Source organism: Pygoscelis adeliae, unplaced genomic scaffold, assembly GCF_000699105.1.
Source record: "Pygoscelis adeliae isolate BGI_AS28 unplaced genomic scaffold, ASM69910v1 Scaffold101, whole genome shotgun sequence".
In the NCBI taxonomy this organism is placed as follows: domain Eukaryota; kingdom Metazoa; phylum Chordata; class Aves; order Sphenisciformes; family Spheniscidae; genus Pygoscelis; species Pygoscelis adeliae.
In genome coordinates, this window is record NW_008824238.1 from 2,408,256 (window position 1) to 2,422,414 (window position 14,159).

Below are 14,159 nucleotides of genomic sequence, written 5' to 3' on the forward strand. Positions count from 1 at the left end.
GCACACTGCCGGCTCATGTTCAGCCGGCTGTCGACCAGCACCCCCAGGTCCTTTTCCGCCAGGCAGCTTTCCCCAGCCACTTCCCCAAGCCTGTAGCGCTGCATGGGGTTGTTGTGGCCGAAGTGCAGGACCCAGCACTTGGCCTTGTTGAATCTCATACAGTTGGCCTGGGCCCATCGATCCAGCCTGTCTAGGTCCCTCTGCAGAGACTTCCTACCCTCGAGTTGAGGAAGTCTATAGGGATGTTTGGGATTCATACAGAGGAATTTGGCGGAGTTTTGGTTTCTGGATTTGGAAGGGGAAGAGGCAGCAGTGTGAGTGGATGCACATCCTCATCAGTCCCTTCTAAGCACTCCACTGCTTTGTTTGGAGTGATGGCTTTTTGTTCCTAAGCTCCTTCTCCGGGCTTCTAATCTGTCTTAATGTCCAGGCGCAAAACAGCAGCTTACTTCTAGTTCCACAATATCTGTGACTTTCTAGCCACAGCGATCCCAGTTACTAGGGACAGAGAGGTTGTGCAGGGTATGGGGGAAGAGTTCGTACTTCCAATGTAACCCTTTTCTCCGCTGTTGCTGAGCTTGCTTGTTGCCGTGACCACTCCTAGTGTGCTGAGAATAGGCATTTTTTTAATCTGATCCAGAGAGCAGTGAGGGAGGGAGCCTCTGCATTGGTCTTGAACTCCTCCAGCGCTTCTAGAGTTTCTGTGCCTCTTGAGTGAGAGAGAGCAGGGAGCGCAGGGACTCCTGGGCAGAGGTTGTATAGGAACCACTGGTTGGGATGTAGCGTTCTGCGCCTTGGCTTCTATCAGAGTAGTGGGATGTGTTGTTCTCAACATGTTTCCAGTCTCCTATTATAGCAGCAGTTGCAATTACTGAGCTGTAATACAACTTGATAGAACGAAACAGCCAGTAAAACGTCTCTGGTTTCCTGTACGCCACAGGACTCGGGGAGCGTGACTTTGGTGTTCTCTCATCAGTTTTCTTTGTGCACTGGCACAAAAGGGCTGTATATTAACGTTAGCTGCTATCTGGCAGACATGTGATGATGTGACTTTTAATGGTTTATTCACCTCAAGGGCTGCTGAGAAGTGACTCTATACCTGAGGTTGGAGAGGATGCTGCTGCTACAGTTGGTATGGCAGAAACACTCTCGGAAGAAGAACAGGATGAGCTAAGAAAAGAGCTTGCGAAGGTAAATCTCTTGCAAATAGCTCTTAAACTGGTTTTGAGAGTGAAAATCTGGGATAATTCTGTCTTTGAATATACAGTTCATGCTTCGCATATTTATTCTGTGAGTGTCTAAAGCCGGGTACGGCACTCCTGTGTGTTGCAGGGAGGGAAAGGAAAGGTGTCAAGGAGAAAAGAACAGCCAGTTCTAGCTATTGGGAATTAAGCTAGAAGTGCTGAGTGTACAGATCTTAAACCAAGATGCATAAATGCCTAACCCTTTTTTTTCCTCAAGCGAGAAGGGGCTAAATAAGCTGTCAAAGAGAACGTGGTTGGAAGCCAAAACCAAGTATTGTCTCAACTGGTGTGGAGTAACTAAAGCTGTTGTTTTCATGAAGGATGCTTCATAGTAATATCCATGTAGACACTGTTTTGCTAATGTCTAACCATGTAACTATTCTTGTCCATAGTTCATGTAGCAGAAATTTTTTTAAGACTGAGTTAAAGTAGCACTCTTTGAAGGACAGTCAAATATTCAAGCCTGATACATGCATTTCAAAAGTTGTCAAAGTCAAGCTTTATTGAGTTGCTGGTCTTTTTTCTTTCGTAGCTCTACGTGACTTTAGGACCCTAATAAAAGACACTAACTTAAGTGTAAGGTTGGCAAATGTAGGTTAGCTGTGAAATAAGCACATTTATTGCAGTCTTGGTTTTTGTTAGTCCTGAGTATTATTTCATGCCAAACCAATCGGCTGAAGATGGTGAGGGATATCTGGTCCTGCTAGGGTACCTCACGCTGGACTTCAGACAGGTATCCAAAACAAAGGTGCATTGAAGATCTTGGTATTTCCTCAAAGGAGCTTAAATGAATGGGCAGCCTTGATACTCTAAAGTAGGGTGGTCCAGTCTGGATGAGGAGGTAGGGTTGGATATATACCTTTGCCTTTGTACATATGGCCTTAGTGCCTCTGTCACATCTGTGTAGCCCACAGAATGGCATCGTAAAACTGTTTCACATCTCTGATCGTGATCTGGTAATGCTTCTGTGGGAGGCTTAAGTGACCATTTGTGTAAAGAAGGAAGTATACAAACAATACAGTTTTCTAGTTGCTGAACAGGTGCTGTGTTTTTGTTGTGCTTTTTTGGTTTGATTTTTTTTTTTTTAACTGCTCAGTCTGCCACCATTTCCACCCCCTATCTGGGGAAGGCACTCCTGTGGCTGGATCCAGCCTGCAGTTGCTGGCTTAAGCCACGAAAGAACCTTTCTGTTCAAGCAAGGAGACAAAGCTTGTGTATGGATCAGACGTGCTCTGAACTTCCTGATACTGGTCATACATTGGTATCTCTTCTGACATGGAAGGAGAATTCAGGCTTGGCGATTGTCCCAGGTTTGACTAATCTTCAAGCTTCACATAGGCTAATGTTGTCTAAAGGTAATGATTCCTAACTATACAGTCTTTTAGTTACCAACTTCCTTGTGCATATTCCAGTAACAGAGCTAGCTGCAGGTAGATTACTTTCTCACTAGCTCTTGTTGTAGGCTATGTTGGATTGCCCTTTTAGTGTTTAGAAACAACTATGAGGCAATGTTAAAAACCTGTTAGCCCTCCCGTTACTGATGCCTAGTAGATGTTTTAATAAATACATAGTTAAATGGCTGGTTATATCACTTGTTAACTTACCTCTCATCAACTCTGCTGCCACAGGTGGAGGAGGAAATCCAGACGCTCTCACAAGTGCTAGCTGCCAAAGAGAAGCATCTAGCAGAAATCAAGAGAAAGCTGGGAATTAACTCATTACAGGAACTAAGGCAGAACATTACCAAAGGCTGGCAAGATGTTACATCAACCACAGCGTATGTACCGGTTCACGATGATTGTCTCAGCTGTTGAGGTGAAAACTGTGTAGTTCTTGTGTCATGTCTAAACCCTCTGTTCTTGTGAAATGAGATGAGTGTAGATAACGCAAAGTTAAGTTGCACTAAAACTTACCTGGATAAATCGTCATAGATTTCATTAAAGAATGCCACTATTAGCCGTATCATCTCATGCAAAATAAGAATGATTGACCATAATATGGGTGATTCTAATACACTTTTTGTCTGACAGATCTGAGATACCATTACTGAGATACCACGGTGTCCTAAGTCCAACAGAATACCATTCTTTTCCAGCCTGAAAAATTGTTGTAAACTGAACTCATGCAGGAAGAGTGCGAAGTCACAGTTAATGTTCTTGCCAAACACAGCTGTTAGCTTAAGGTCTAGAGTGAACTGCCTTCTGCAATTAATGACTACACAGAATGTAAGAGGATGTACCTCAAACTTTCTATGGTGAAGTTTACTGACAAAACCATTCAGTACAAGATTTGAGATGCTTGGCACAAAAAATAGACCTCTGTTCTTTTTCAGTGTGTATGCATGGTGGTGTTTCCTTGGGGTTTTTTGGTTTTGTTTGGTTGGGTTTCTTTTTAAATTTTTTTTAAAGTCCTACAATAGCAGATAGCATCTGTTCTGTGGGTGGGGTAGTAGGTGCATGTTGGTGAACCTGATAGGAAGTCTGAGGTGGCAGAAATGCTGTAGCCAGAAGGGACTGCAATGGGTCAAAATAATCTCTTTAGGTAGCTTGTTCATTTGACCCCAAAGTTGAAGTATATCTCTGGGTTTGATACAAATTTACATACACTAAAAGGTTCTTTATGTGTTCTATTAAAATAACTACAGACTTAATTTTGTTTGAACACAGGTACAAGAAAACATCAGAAACCCTGTCTCAGGCTGGACAGAAGGCTTCTGCTGCTTTTTCATCTGTTGGTTCAGTCATAACCAAGAAGTTTGAAGATGTCAGGTAGGTTTCTTCAGCTTTTCCCAAGTAGTTGCATTTTTGATTTAAGCAGGTGATCACTGAAAGAAATTTATGCTGTTAACGTACCTAGCACTTCTAAAAGTTGATCTATCAAGAACCCTCAGCATCTGTTTTAGGAGAGCTGAGCGACTTGCTGCAATTATCTGCTTGTATGTCCTCACTAATGCAGAAGAGTTCTGTGGTGTGTATTTTATATACGCAAGAGAAGTAATGTATGCTATTACCTCCACTGCTGCTCTTATTTTTCTGGTAGGATTGCAGGTGGCAGTGTCTCTGCCTGCCTCTGTGTGATACACATAGCATTGTCATTTCTGTTCTCTGACTTTCTCAGCTTGTGGAATACTACATTTAAATAACTAATGTCTTTAACTGTGTTTGGTTTGGTAGTTGTTTTTTTTGCATGTTTTTTTTTTTTTGTCTTGTGTGTGGATTCCTTTCAGGTGTGTTTTATTTCTTTGTAAGCTGTTCTACCTCATAGCAGTGGCTTGATTTTATTACCTTTTTAATAGACTATTGGCACTTTTTAATTCTTAAATATTGGCACACAACATACTTTGACTTTGTGTCAGATGACACAGACCTTCATGCAAATTAGGTAAGTTTGGTGGTCATTTTTAGTGCTCTTGTGAGCTGCATGCAAAACTCTTCCTGGATGCAATCCAATCATATGCTTAGCTTACAATTCTTTGATTATATAATTTTTACTAGTGGAATATATGCAACTATTCATCTCTGCTTATAATTTGTTGTGAATAATGGATCAAACTTATTTTTCAATTATTGGACAAACAAAAATTCATACATTCTAACAGAATATTGCTGCCTTGGAAAGCAGTGTAATAAAATCAGCCCTCTGTTTTAAAGTGCTGCCATTAACCTCTTTCTTGCTTTTTGAAGTCTAGTGAGAAAACACTTTGAGGTGCAGCAGTTACATATTTTTCTTCAGATTTATCAGAACTTCCTTTCTCTCTTTAATGCTTGCTCTGGCATTGTGCAGACTACAGGCATTTTCACATTCCTTTAGGTAAGGTGGGCACAAGAATTGTTTCTGAAACTAAGCATGTAGTCAGACTGTCTCCATTAAAATCTTTAAATAAGTTTTGTCTGTTAAAGGTTTTTTTTTTTTCTCCAGTGTTAGTTAATGTAAAACTGAAGCTCTTTTAATGTCAGGGAAGATGTTTCTTCATGTTCACCTGGTAACCATCCCAGAACATTAACTCTTCAGAATACATAATAATCAATTAGTCTCTCTTCCTTGTAAGAAAGGAATCTGTTAAAATGATTCTGCAAGGTTTTTTTGTAAAGAGACAGAATATGGTTTTGAGGTCAATGGCATGCAGAATTTCTCCTTCTCTTTGTCTGTACAGTGTTTGTGCCTTGACAGAGTAGAAATTTCCCCTTTTTTGTGTCTATTACAATGGCTGTTTAGCATTGTGACTCTAATCAAATCACTAGAGTCTAAATGTAAAATAGTTTATGCATTCTCTGTTCATTGTTTGTCCGGTGAAACAGTCCTTGTCTTTGAGTTGATTACTTTAGCAGCTCCAGACACTGAGTATTGTAGTTATGGTGTCTGCATTGCTTTTTATCTGCCTAGTCTAAGCAAATACTCAATGTTTAGTTTTCAGTTGTTAAAATTCCTGTGTAGCAACTTCTGTCTGTTGCCTCTCATCCCATCTGTGCACACCTCTGAGTTTGGCTTCATCTTTTCTGTACTCTCCCAATAAGTAGCTAAAGACAGCAGTAGGATCTGTGGAAAGTTGTAGGGATCTGGCTCCTAGAATACTAACTAGGAGCTATAGCCTCAGGGGCAGTGCCTGGGGAGGAGATGGGCAGGAGCACAGGATGCTATCAGAACTCAGATTCTGAAGTGAGCTCAGTTTGCTCAAGTATAAGAATAGCAAGCCTGTCTGAAATACCTCCCTTTTAGCCTCAGTGAGACAAAGGGAGCCTGGAAGATGTCTCTATACCTCTTGGATGCAGAGCTCTGCTACTCACTTAACAGGGTTCACCGTTCTTCCTTAAGGCTATGGTGTTCCTTTACTAGTATTAGACTATTGCATTTGACAAAGACAAGCACAGACTCATAGCTCTCTTCTGGCTTCAGGAATTTAGTACCTTAGAAGAAGAGTGTGCTAATTACTCAAGTTAGTGGCTACGTGGGTCTTGAGTACTCTCTATCAGAAACTGGGCCACTGGGAGGGAATGTAACAGGGCCAAAGGAGTCCACACTGTTGGTGTGCTTCTCAAGGAGAGTCATGGCAATGGAAATTCAAGGTATAGTTACAAATTCAGGAGCAGCTGGGTTTAAAAAAAAAAAAAAGTGGGAAGAATTAGTGCTGTTCAATATCTTAGTTGCACTTAAACAGAAGATTAAAAACCTTTTGAGTTTTTTGCTTTCACGAGAACTAAGTTCATCTGGGATTCAACCAGTGAGTGAATTCAGGTCCCAGGGTTATGTGACTACTCAAGTGGTGTCTACTTTTAAGACTGCACAAGTCTGAACTTTAGAAAGTTTTAGATGCCCAAGTTCTTTCCTGGAAATGAGAATTGATGGGCCTGATACTTGAACAAATACTGAATATGCAGGTGCACTTCTATTCTTAAACTCTTATGGGGCTTCTTCATCGTGGCTTCGCTTTTCTTGTACTGTTTTTGCTTAGGGACTTCTCAGCTGTAATGGCATGATTTCTTCTGTGTTGGACTATTTCCACATGTTCCATGCAGCAAACATCACATGCAGGTCTTCATTCTTGCACTGCAAAGTGATTTTGGAGGGAGTTATGAATAGGAGTAAGGCAGCTGGTGGAGCTGTAAACTTGGAAAGTACTGAAATAGAAAGGAAGAGAGAGGACTGGTAGTGTGAAGACAGTGCATCATTGCTTCCTTTTTGTGTTTGTTTATTCTGCTTCTTGTTATGCTGAAAATGAACTCTGTTCCTTCTTAGGTTTCTCTTAATACCTTTATTCTCCTTTATAAGAACGTCTTGAACTTTTGATGAGCTAGCCATCCTTGCGTAGGCAACATCAGTATTATGTGCAAAACAGCAGTAGTACCAGGATGTAGCTCTGGGCAAACTTCCTGAGCAATCATGATTTTGCACTTAGCTCCTCTTCCACTGCATCCATATTACGGAGCGGAAGTCCTCGTCTTTGCCCTGTTCTGAGATTGCGGAATAACTTTCTTTGCTTGCTTTGGAAATCTGATATGATCATGGATTCATGGATCATCATATATCAGCTGGAAACCTAACTATTAACAAAAGCGAATAACTAGCACTTATGCACTCTTAAGCCCAAGTTTTCCAGGCAGGGACTCTGGCATACCTCCTTGTGCATTTTGGAAATGTGAGGCAATGTAGTAGCTATAAAAATAATCGTGTAAAGGATAAGAAAGCTTTTAATGCAGTACAAAATACATGGAAAGCTGGAGAGCAACTTATTGTGCCTTTTTTGGTTTTATATTTTTTTTAAAGATAGGGTTTGCTTGTGAGCATTGTAAAAAGGGCTTCTCTTCTTCAAACTTGATGGCCTAGTTGAGTGAGTGCTTTGATGTGGCATTCTGTCATTTGTGAAAAGAAATACAAGTTCTCTTCTTTGTAAAGCTTTTCAAGGCTTAATCGTGCTTCTTTGCAGTACTTGAAGAACAGGTGATTTGATGTTAAAAAAAAATTAACTGCACTTATCTAATCCAGTTCTCTTGCAAACCAGATCATTCTGTGATAAAACTATATACCATCTTATGGTGACGTTTTACAAAACGGATACTGAGTATATGTAAGTGTATTGTACAACAGCAAGTAAATCCTTCACGAATATACGAATAGTTTCTTCCATTAAATGACCTCTATGAGATTAAACTAAACTTCCCTAGACACATGTTAAAAGACCTGCAATGCACCATAGGTTGTTGCTTTTCAGTGTGAGCAGGTCTACAGATTGTAAATATATATGGGGGAAAGAAGGTAACTTTCACCCTCTTTAGCCTTAAACTTCTTGCAGAGAGGCACTTCTTACAGCGTGAGGGGAAGTGGCTGAGCACGACTGGACAAAGAGAACTAGTTAGTATCAGCCTAGTTCTGTACTAAAACTTGGCAGATAGCAAGACCAGAACTTGTAGTAATCCACATCACAGAGCGAGGAATATAAATTACATTCCAGAAGACAATCAGCTTCTGTGTGCTCTGGAAAAGCTTGTGGAAGCCAAACCATCCATGAAGATGAAACACAGCAGAAATGGGGTTGGGGAAAGGGATGAAACATGGCCACACATTACTGATGTGTGTCAGGACAGCATCTGGCCTTTGCATATCTGATTCCCAGTACACCGTACCTACAAACCAACCTTCAGTTCTGCATCTGCCTTAAGGCATCCCAACCTTAAGGGAACTTTTTACATGTGTAGTTTTTTTCTATCACTGTATTCTACTGATGAGCCTCCTGGAAGAATCTCTTAAAACTCATTCTGCAATGAATACGGAACCTTTTTCCTTCTGTGAATCTATCTTCCATTGTACTGAAATACTAATTGGAGTTTTGGAGGTGCATCAAATGTGAGAGATTCCCCCCCCAGCAATTGCCTGGAAAGTATTCTCTTGAAAGACATCATAAAGCCCAGTCAAAATTTGACATTCCAAATATAGTTATGAAAAACTGTGATCATCAGTTTTTCTAACTTACTATTATGGTATTTGACGAGAAACATTTAACGTGTAAGACTAAATTGTATCAAGAGTAAACAGAGATTTTTCTAGAATATGGAACTAAATTAGATTCCAGGTGGTCTTGAAGTTATTTGGGAGCTTCTTAATCTATATCCGGTCACCTTCTAGGAGTAGGTGTGTGTTGTCACTAAACAGTAACTGTATAGCAACACTGGCAGGTTACAGAAATCCTCCATGAATTTCGGAACAGGGTTTAGTCTAGGACTTTCTCCCTGCCCCCAGCATAAACCTGACCTTGAATATAGATTGATGTGACTGCTCTTGCTAGATAACCTATATTGACAAGTGGATAATTTGTATTGATGAGTATGGAAATCTTACACTGAATTGAAATGGAAGCCTTCTGAATGTAGGAATAATTTTTTCAGTAGGAAGATTAGTTGATTGATAGGACTTTAGTGTTTGCTTTCTACTTGATATGGTCAAAACTGTAAATGCAGCATGTCTCTCATTGCTTGAGAAACTTAACGAGTAGACAGCCTGTTGCAGCTAAGCAGAATATGTATGAACAAGCATGGCACTTGAATCTTTCTAAAAGGAAAAAAGTTGTTGCAGCTTTTGCTCTGTGTTGTGTGTGTGTGCATGGCTAAGCAATTTAAAAAAGCAAAACCAAGCAGTTACTATATAAGACTGTTTGGCTATTTACCAAAGATCGTATCCAGAAGTCAGCTCTCTAAGCCCATTTCTTCTCAGTCTGTCATTTAAACTAACTTCTCACTTTCTTTTTTCTTAATGCTGGCATTTAGTATACGCTCCATACAACATTCAATTAGCATGCCTATTATGAGGTAACGTATGCATAATCCAGCTGTTGGGTTTATTTATTTTCATGTGTGGAATCAAGTCAAATTGAACTTAAGTCAACTAACATAGATTGAAAACAAAACCAAAAACCCCACCCAATTTTGTAATGGATTTCCTGTACTAACATATAGGATAAAATTTGTTTTATTCTGCTTAATGGTGGTGGTTATCGCACATCTAGAATGTGACCAAGTGCACTTTCCTGCTGTTTGGACAACCATAACAACTTTTCCCTGCCTGTTAGAAATGTAATGCTACTAAATGATTCCAAGTTTAAAAGGCAATAGCTTGGCATCTGTTTTAGAACGATGAAAGTGTGTAAAAAATACTGTGGTTTCACAAAAAGTCTCTTGCTGACTTGGAGTGCTTGCCTTTTTTTCCCCTTGCTTGGCACTGTGTCCCTCCATCTCCTGAGAGAGTCTGGTTCGGTATATATATGTCACTGTGTGCTTTCCCAAATGAAAGAGTGCTGCTAAGTGTGGGTGACCTACACAATTACCAAGCAAAGGGGGGAGGGAAGTTTAACACCTCTTCTGAAAAAAACCCTCCTGTCTTTCATCTTTATATAATAATTTTTTTTGAGTCTGCTATGAATCCTTAGTCCTGGTCCACTGAAGGCAAGCTTTTTCCATCCTGCATAAAGGCAGAAAAGGTGTACAAGCTATTGCACAAATTTGCAAGTGGCACTGACAACTAGTCGGAGCATTAAGCCACTCTTCTGACCCTAATAAATAATACACTGGCCCTCAGCATTGAAAATCCCAAGCTGTCCTGCTCTTCATATGCAGAACTTATCATTTGTAATCACAGCTGTCTCCAGCACTTAAAAGGCAAGGGGGAGTCTCCTTTAAATTTAACATGTAAGCAGAAAATGCCGCTGCGAACCATGTTTTGTTAATTGAACACGTAGCCTATTAAATTAAATCAGTTTTCCTATAGCAAGTGAAAAAACTCTGATGACAAGTTTTCTTCAGCAATAACGTACTAGGCTAACCAGAAGTGATGACTAAGCTTTTCTGAACAAATCCTTTAAGCCAGAAACCTGTTTGAAATCACTGGGAATAATAACCTAAACCTAAAATACTTGCTAGTTCTCCCTTCCATATTGCGATGAAAGACCCTGTCGCTGAGCCTGGCAATGCTTAGTTGCCAAAGATACAAATGAGCTGCAACTTGAGTGTGTTTCAATTTTAGTTTTGTAGTACTTGGGGAGATCCAGATCTAAACTATTTTCAGGCTACCCTTAAAACAAGGAAAGAGCCCCAAACAAACAAAACTCATGTTGACATTGGAAAAAGCAACTGTCTGCTTGTTTTCTGATGTTTATAGACTAACCAGATAGGTTTTTAATTCTGTGGTTCCTTGTTTTCTTTTCCTAGAAATTCTCCTACTTTCAAATCCTTTGAGGAAAAAGTTGAAAACTTGAAGGTAAGCATTACTAAAACGCCTTGGTGATTGTGGAGCTGTGGATGCGGAGAAAAGACTAAGTGGACTCTGGGTAGCCTGTTTTTTAGTTATTGATAAACTGTTGAAGATGACATCTTTTTAAGTACTGTGGAAATGGTTTCTTTGCCTAATGATTTGAGAATAAAAAATGGGCTTCCTGCACCTCTTACAGGAGGATGCCTTTAACTGGAGGGACTAACAGCTAGCTAACCTGCACGAACAGCTAGTATAACATACCTGGTATTAGGTATCCAAAATGCTCTAGGCTTTTATTTCCATGCCTTCCTAAGGACTAGTTTCTTACACAGGAGTATAGCTTGGGATGTTTCTCTTATTTCTGGCATAAAATATGCAAGGTCTTTGCCCCTTAATTTAAATTTACTCACAAAAGCCTCAAGTGCTAGAAACAACCATTAATAGCTTCTCCAGGTAAAAAATCACTTTAGAAATAACTAATACATGTAACTGGAACCAGATTTGACTGTTCTCGTGGGCACACTGGGTTGGATGAGAAGCATGCAAAAGCGATAGCATGGGGAACTAGGCATTTCCTTGCACACTAACTGGCGTTAACACTCCTGCCATCCTACAGGGTATGTACTGTAGAGGGAAATGAAAAGGCAGACACATTACCTGGAGAAAGTAAGATAGTTGCTATGCTCCACTGAAGATCTCCAGAACTGCTGCTGAGACTGAAAACTGTTCCAAGGTTCTTTCTTGAGCAATACAGAAGCAAGTTTTAACTCTGAATCTGTCAAAGCTTAAGTGGCTTGAAAGGCTGCAGACCTGTATCCATTTTTACCTGAGGGTGTGTCAACCTTCAGACTCCCTGGAATCGGGGCTGCTGCATGCTTTGTGTATCTCAAAGTCAAAGGGAGACTGCTATGTTAATCTGCTGCTGGTGATTGTTTTCTGCATGACACTTAACGACTTGTCTTTGGAGTATTGTAGAGGTAGCTCAGTCCTGGAAAAGCTGCTCTGCTGAAAGGAGTTACTAAACTTTTTCATGCAGAGGTACTGCGTTTTATCCAGTTAACCATGTTTGGCATGCAAAATAACTGCAATTTTATGTTGAGGTTCTGTCTGTGTTCTAGTCTAAAGTTGGAGGAAGCAAACCTGCCGGGGGAGACTTCGGAGAAGTTCTCAACTCTGCTGCCAATGCCAGTGCCACAGAAACTATTGCAGAACAGACACAGGAGGAGACCCACTGAGATTCCTGCCTCTGTCCTGCTACCCACTGCCAGATGCTGCAAGCAAAAACTAAGCACACTTGTAACGTTCTTTGCGCTCTTTCCACCAGATGTGCTTTTATTTAGTATGTAGTTGTTTTACCAGATTAACTGATACCAAGCTTGTTCATGGGTTCAAAATATTTTTGAAACTAAAATACATTGTTTGGGGTTTTGTGTGGGTTGGGGAATTTTTATGCCTTTCAAGCATTTAAAGGACTTATCTGTAATTTGAAGGCAACCTTTAAAATATAGCAATGAAAAAAAACTCTTTTGAGAAATTAATTATACTGTACATATACTGTGGATACATAACTTCCTTTGAATCTGTAACTACTGCTTAACTTAATCATTATGAATCTACCGCTGCTGCCAAACTGAAGCTTGTTACTTCACTCCCTTGTGATTATTTCGGTTAAGTGTTGCCTGCACGGGACAGACTAGGAGGATCACTCCCAGCTAAAGAAAGGACTTCTGCTTCAACAGGCTTTAAACAAGTTATTCATAGCAGGATTACACATGGGTAGGAACGTACTGTCTTACGAGTGTGTTCCTCATACAACAGAGGCAGACAGGGTAATACATGACACTGAAAACTTACTGATTTTTGTGGATTATCCACCTAGGAAACTTCTGACCATCGCAAATGGAAGCAAAATGCTTAGTAGTGCTGGTTTGGTTCAGTTACAGTGACATTTTCAGTCTTGTGTTTTGTAGGTTATGTTAATGTGGTAAGATACACTCTTCTGAACTTTTGATCAGTCGTGAATAGATTCATCTTAATTCACACATGGTGGCGTCACATTTACACTAACAAAGCATGGACTGTAAGAATAAGCCTGAGCACGAAAGTGGTTCTTTTTTAGGCATCAAGAGAATTGCTGTCAAATGCTAACCTTGTTTCCCTTGTAGGCTGACCATCAAAGACATCTGCTACACTGTCTTATTTTTCTTATGTGTTAAAGGCTTGTACCACTCGCAGCCCTATTCCTGTTTAAGATCCCAGAAGTCTATTTCGAGAGGTGCACAGTGTCATACCGCAGCATAGCTCTTACAAGATCTGTTCTCCTACGTCTTGCTTTATCTGATGTACTTTTCGAATTTCTCGTATTTTGTATGTTGCTGGCACATGGTGTCGTACGGTTAGAACTTTTGGCAAGTGTTTTATCACTGTGCTTAGAACTCGAAACAAGTTTTGAAACATTTGTGTGAAATCCATGAAACTTCAACCACCACAGATGTTTGGAGGAAAAAAAAAGTTGGCTCCTGACAACCTTGTTAGCATGTCCAATGTAATATATACGCTTAATTACATGTGAGAAGCTTAATAAAAACCTGTATGTGAGGAATGTATTGTCCCGGGAATATGGAGGATTGTATAAACAAGTAAGAAATTTTTATTTCTAATTGAAACGGTTCTTTAAATTTGGTTTCAAAGTAGTGCCGATACCTTCTACTGTACCAGGAGGAATCTGCAGGGATGAGCTTGGCGCTTCTAGAGAAGGCCAGGCCCAGGCTGACTTCTAGTGGCTTACATAAAATTAAACTGTCCCGATTACATTGGGGAGTTTAGGAAATGGGTTGAGATGTACTCTCAGCCTCCGACTGGTACACCTTAACAAAGGAATGGGGACTGGAATGACACGGTGAGAGCAGCGCCCTTCCTCTATAGGGTCAACACTATGTAGGGCAGGTACTTCTGGAACATAATCCTTGTTGTATGGGTTCTTTTTTTATTTATCTAGCTGATGAACAGAAGGGTTACCTCATCCAGACTTGGGCTTTCTGGGTTACGAAGGAAGAGACTTTTTTTCCTAAGGCCCAGCGGCTGCAGCGCAGTTTTCTTCAGCAATAACGTACTAGGCTAACCAGAAGTGATGACTAAGCTTTTCTGAACAAATCCTTTAAGCCAGAAACCTGTTTGAAA

The 14,159-nt window shown here is 40.3% G+C and overlaps 1 protein-coding gene across 4 annotated transcripts in view; it reads left to right on the forward strand.

Annotated features, from left to right (window-relative positions):
* The window catches only part of TPD52 (tumor protein D52), an 18,488-nt gene extending 4,948 nt beyond the window's left edge, over window positions 1–13,540 (forward strand). Inside the window, exons 2-8 of one of the 4 annotated variants that reach the window (XM_009335004.1) lie at window positions 1,076–1,191; window positions 2,873–3,021; window positions 3,911–4,012; window positions 5,028–5,054; window positions 9,500–9,541; window positions 10,937–10,985; window positions 12,098–12,294. In XM_009335004.1, the coding sequence (XP_009333279.1) occupies window positions 1,076–1,191; window positions 2,873–3,021; window positions 3,911–4,012; window positions 5,028–5,054; window positions 9,500–9,541; window positions 10,937–10,985; window positions 12,098–12,214 (602 nt within the window). In that variant the 3' untranslated portion in view covers window positions 12,215–12,294. Of the gene's footprint in view, window positions 1–1,075; window positions 1,192–2,872; window positions 3,022–3,910; window positions 4,013–5,027; window positions 5,055–9,499; window positions 9,542–10,936; window positions 10,986–12,097 lie in introns of all 4 variants that reach the window. The other 3 variants (XM_009335002.1, XM_009335005.1, XM_009335003.1) reach the window with 3 other exon arrangements.
* Window positions 13,541–14,159: the final 619 nt, after the last annotated feature.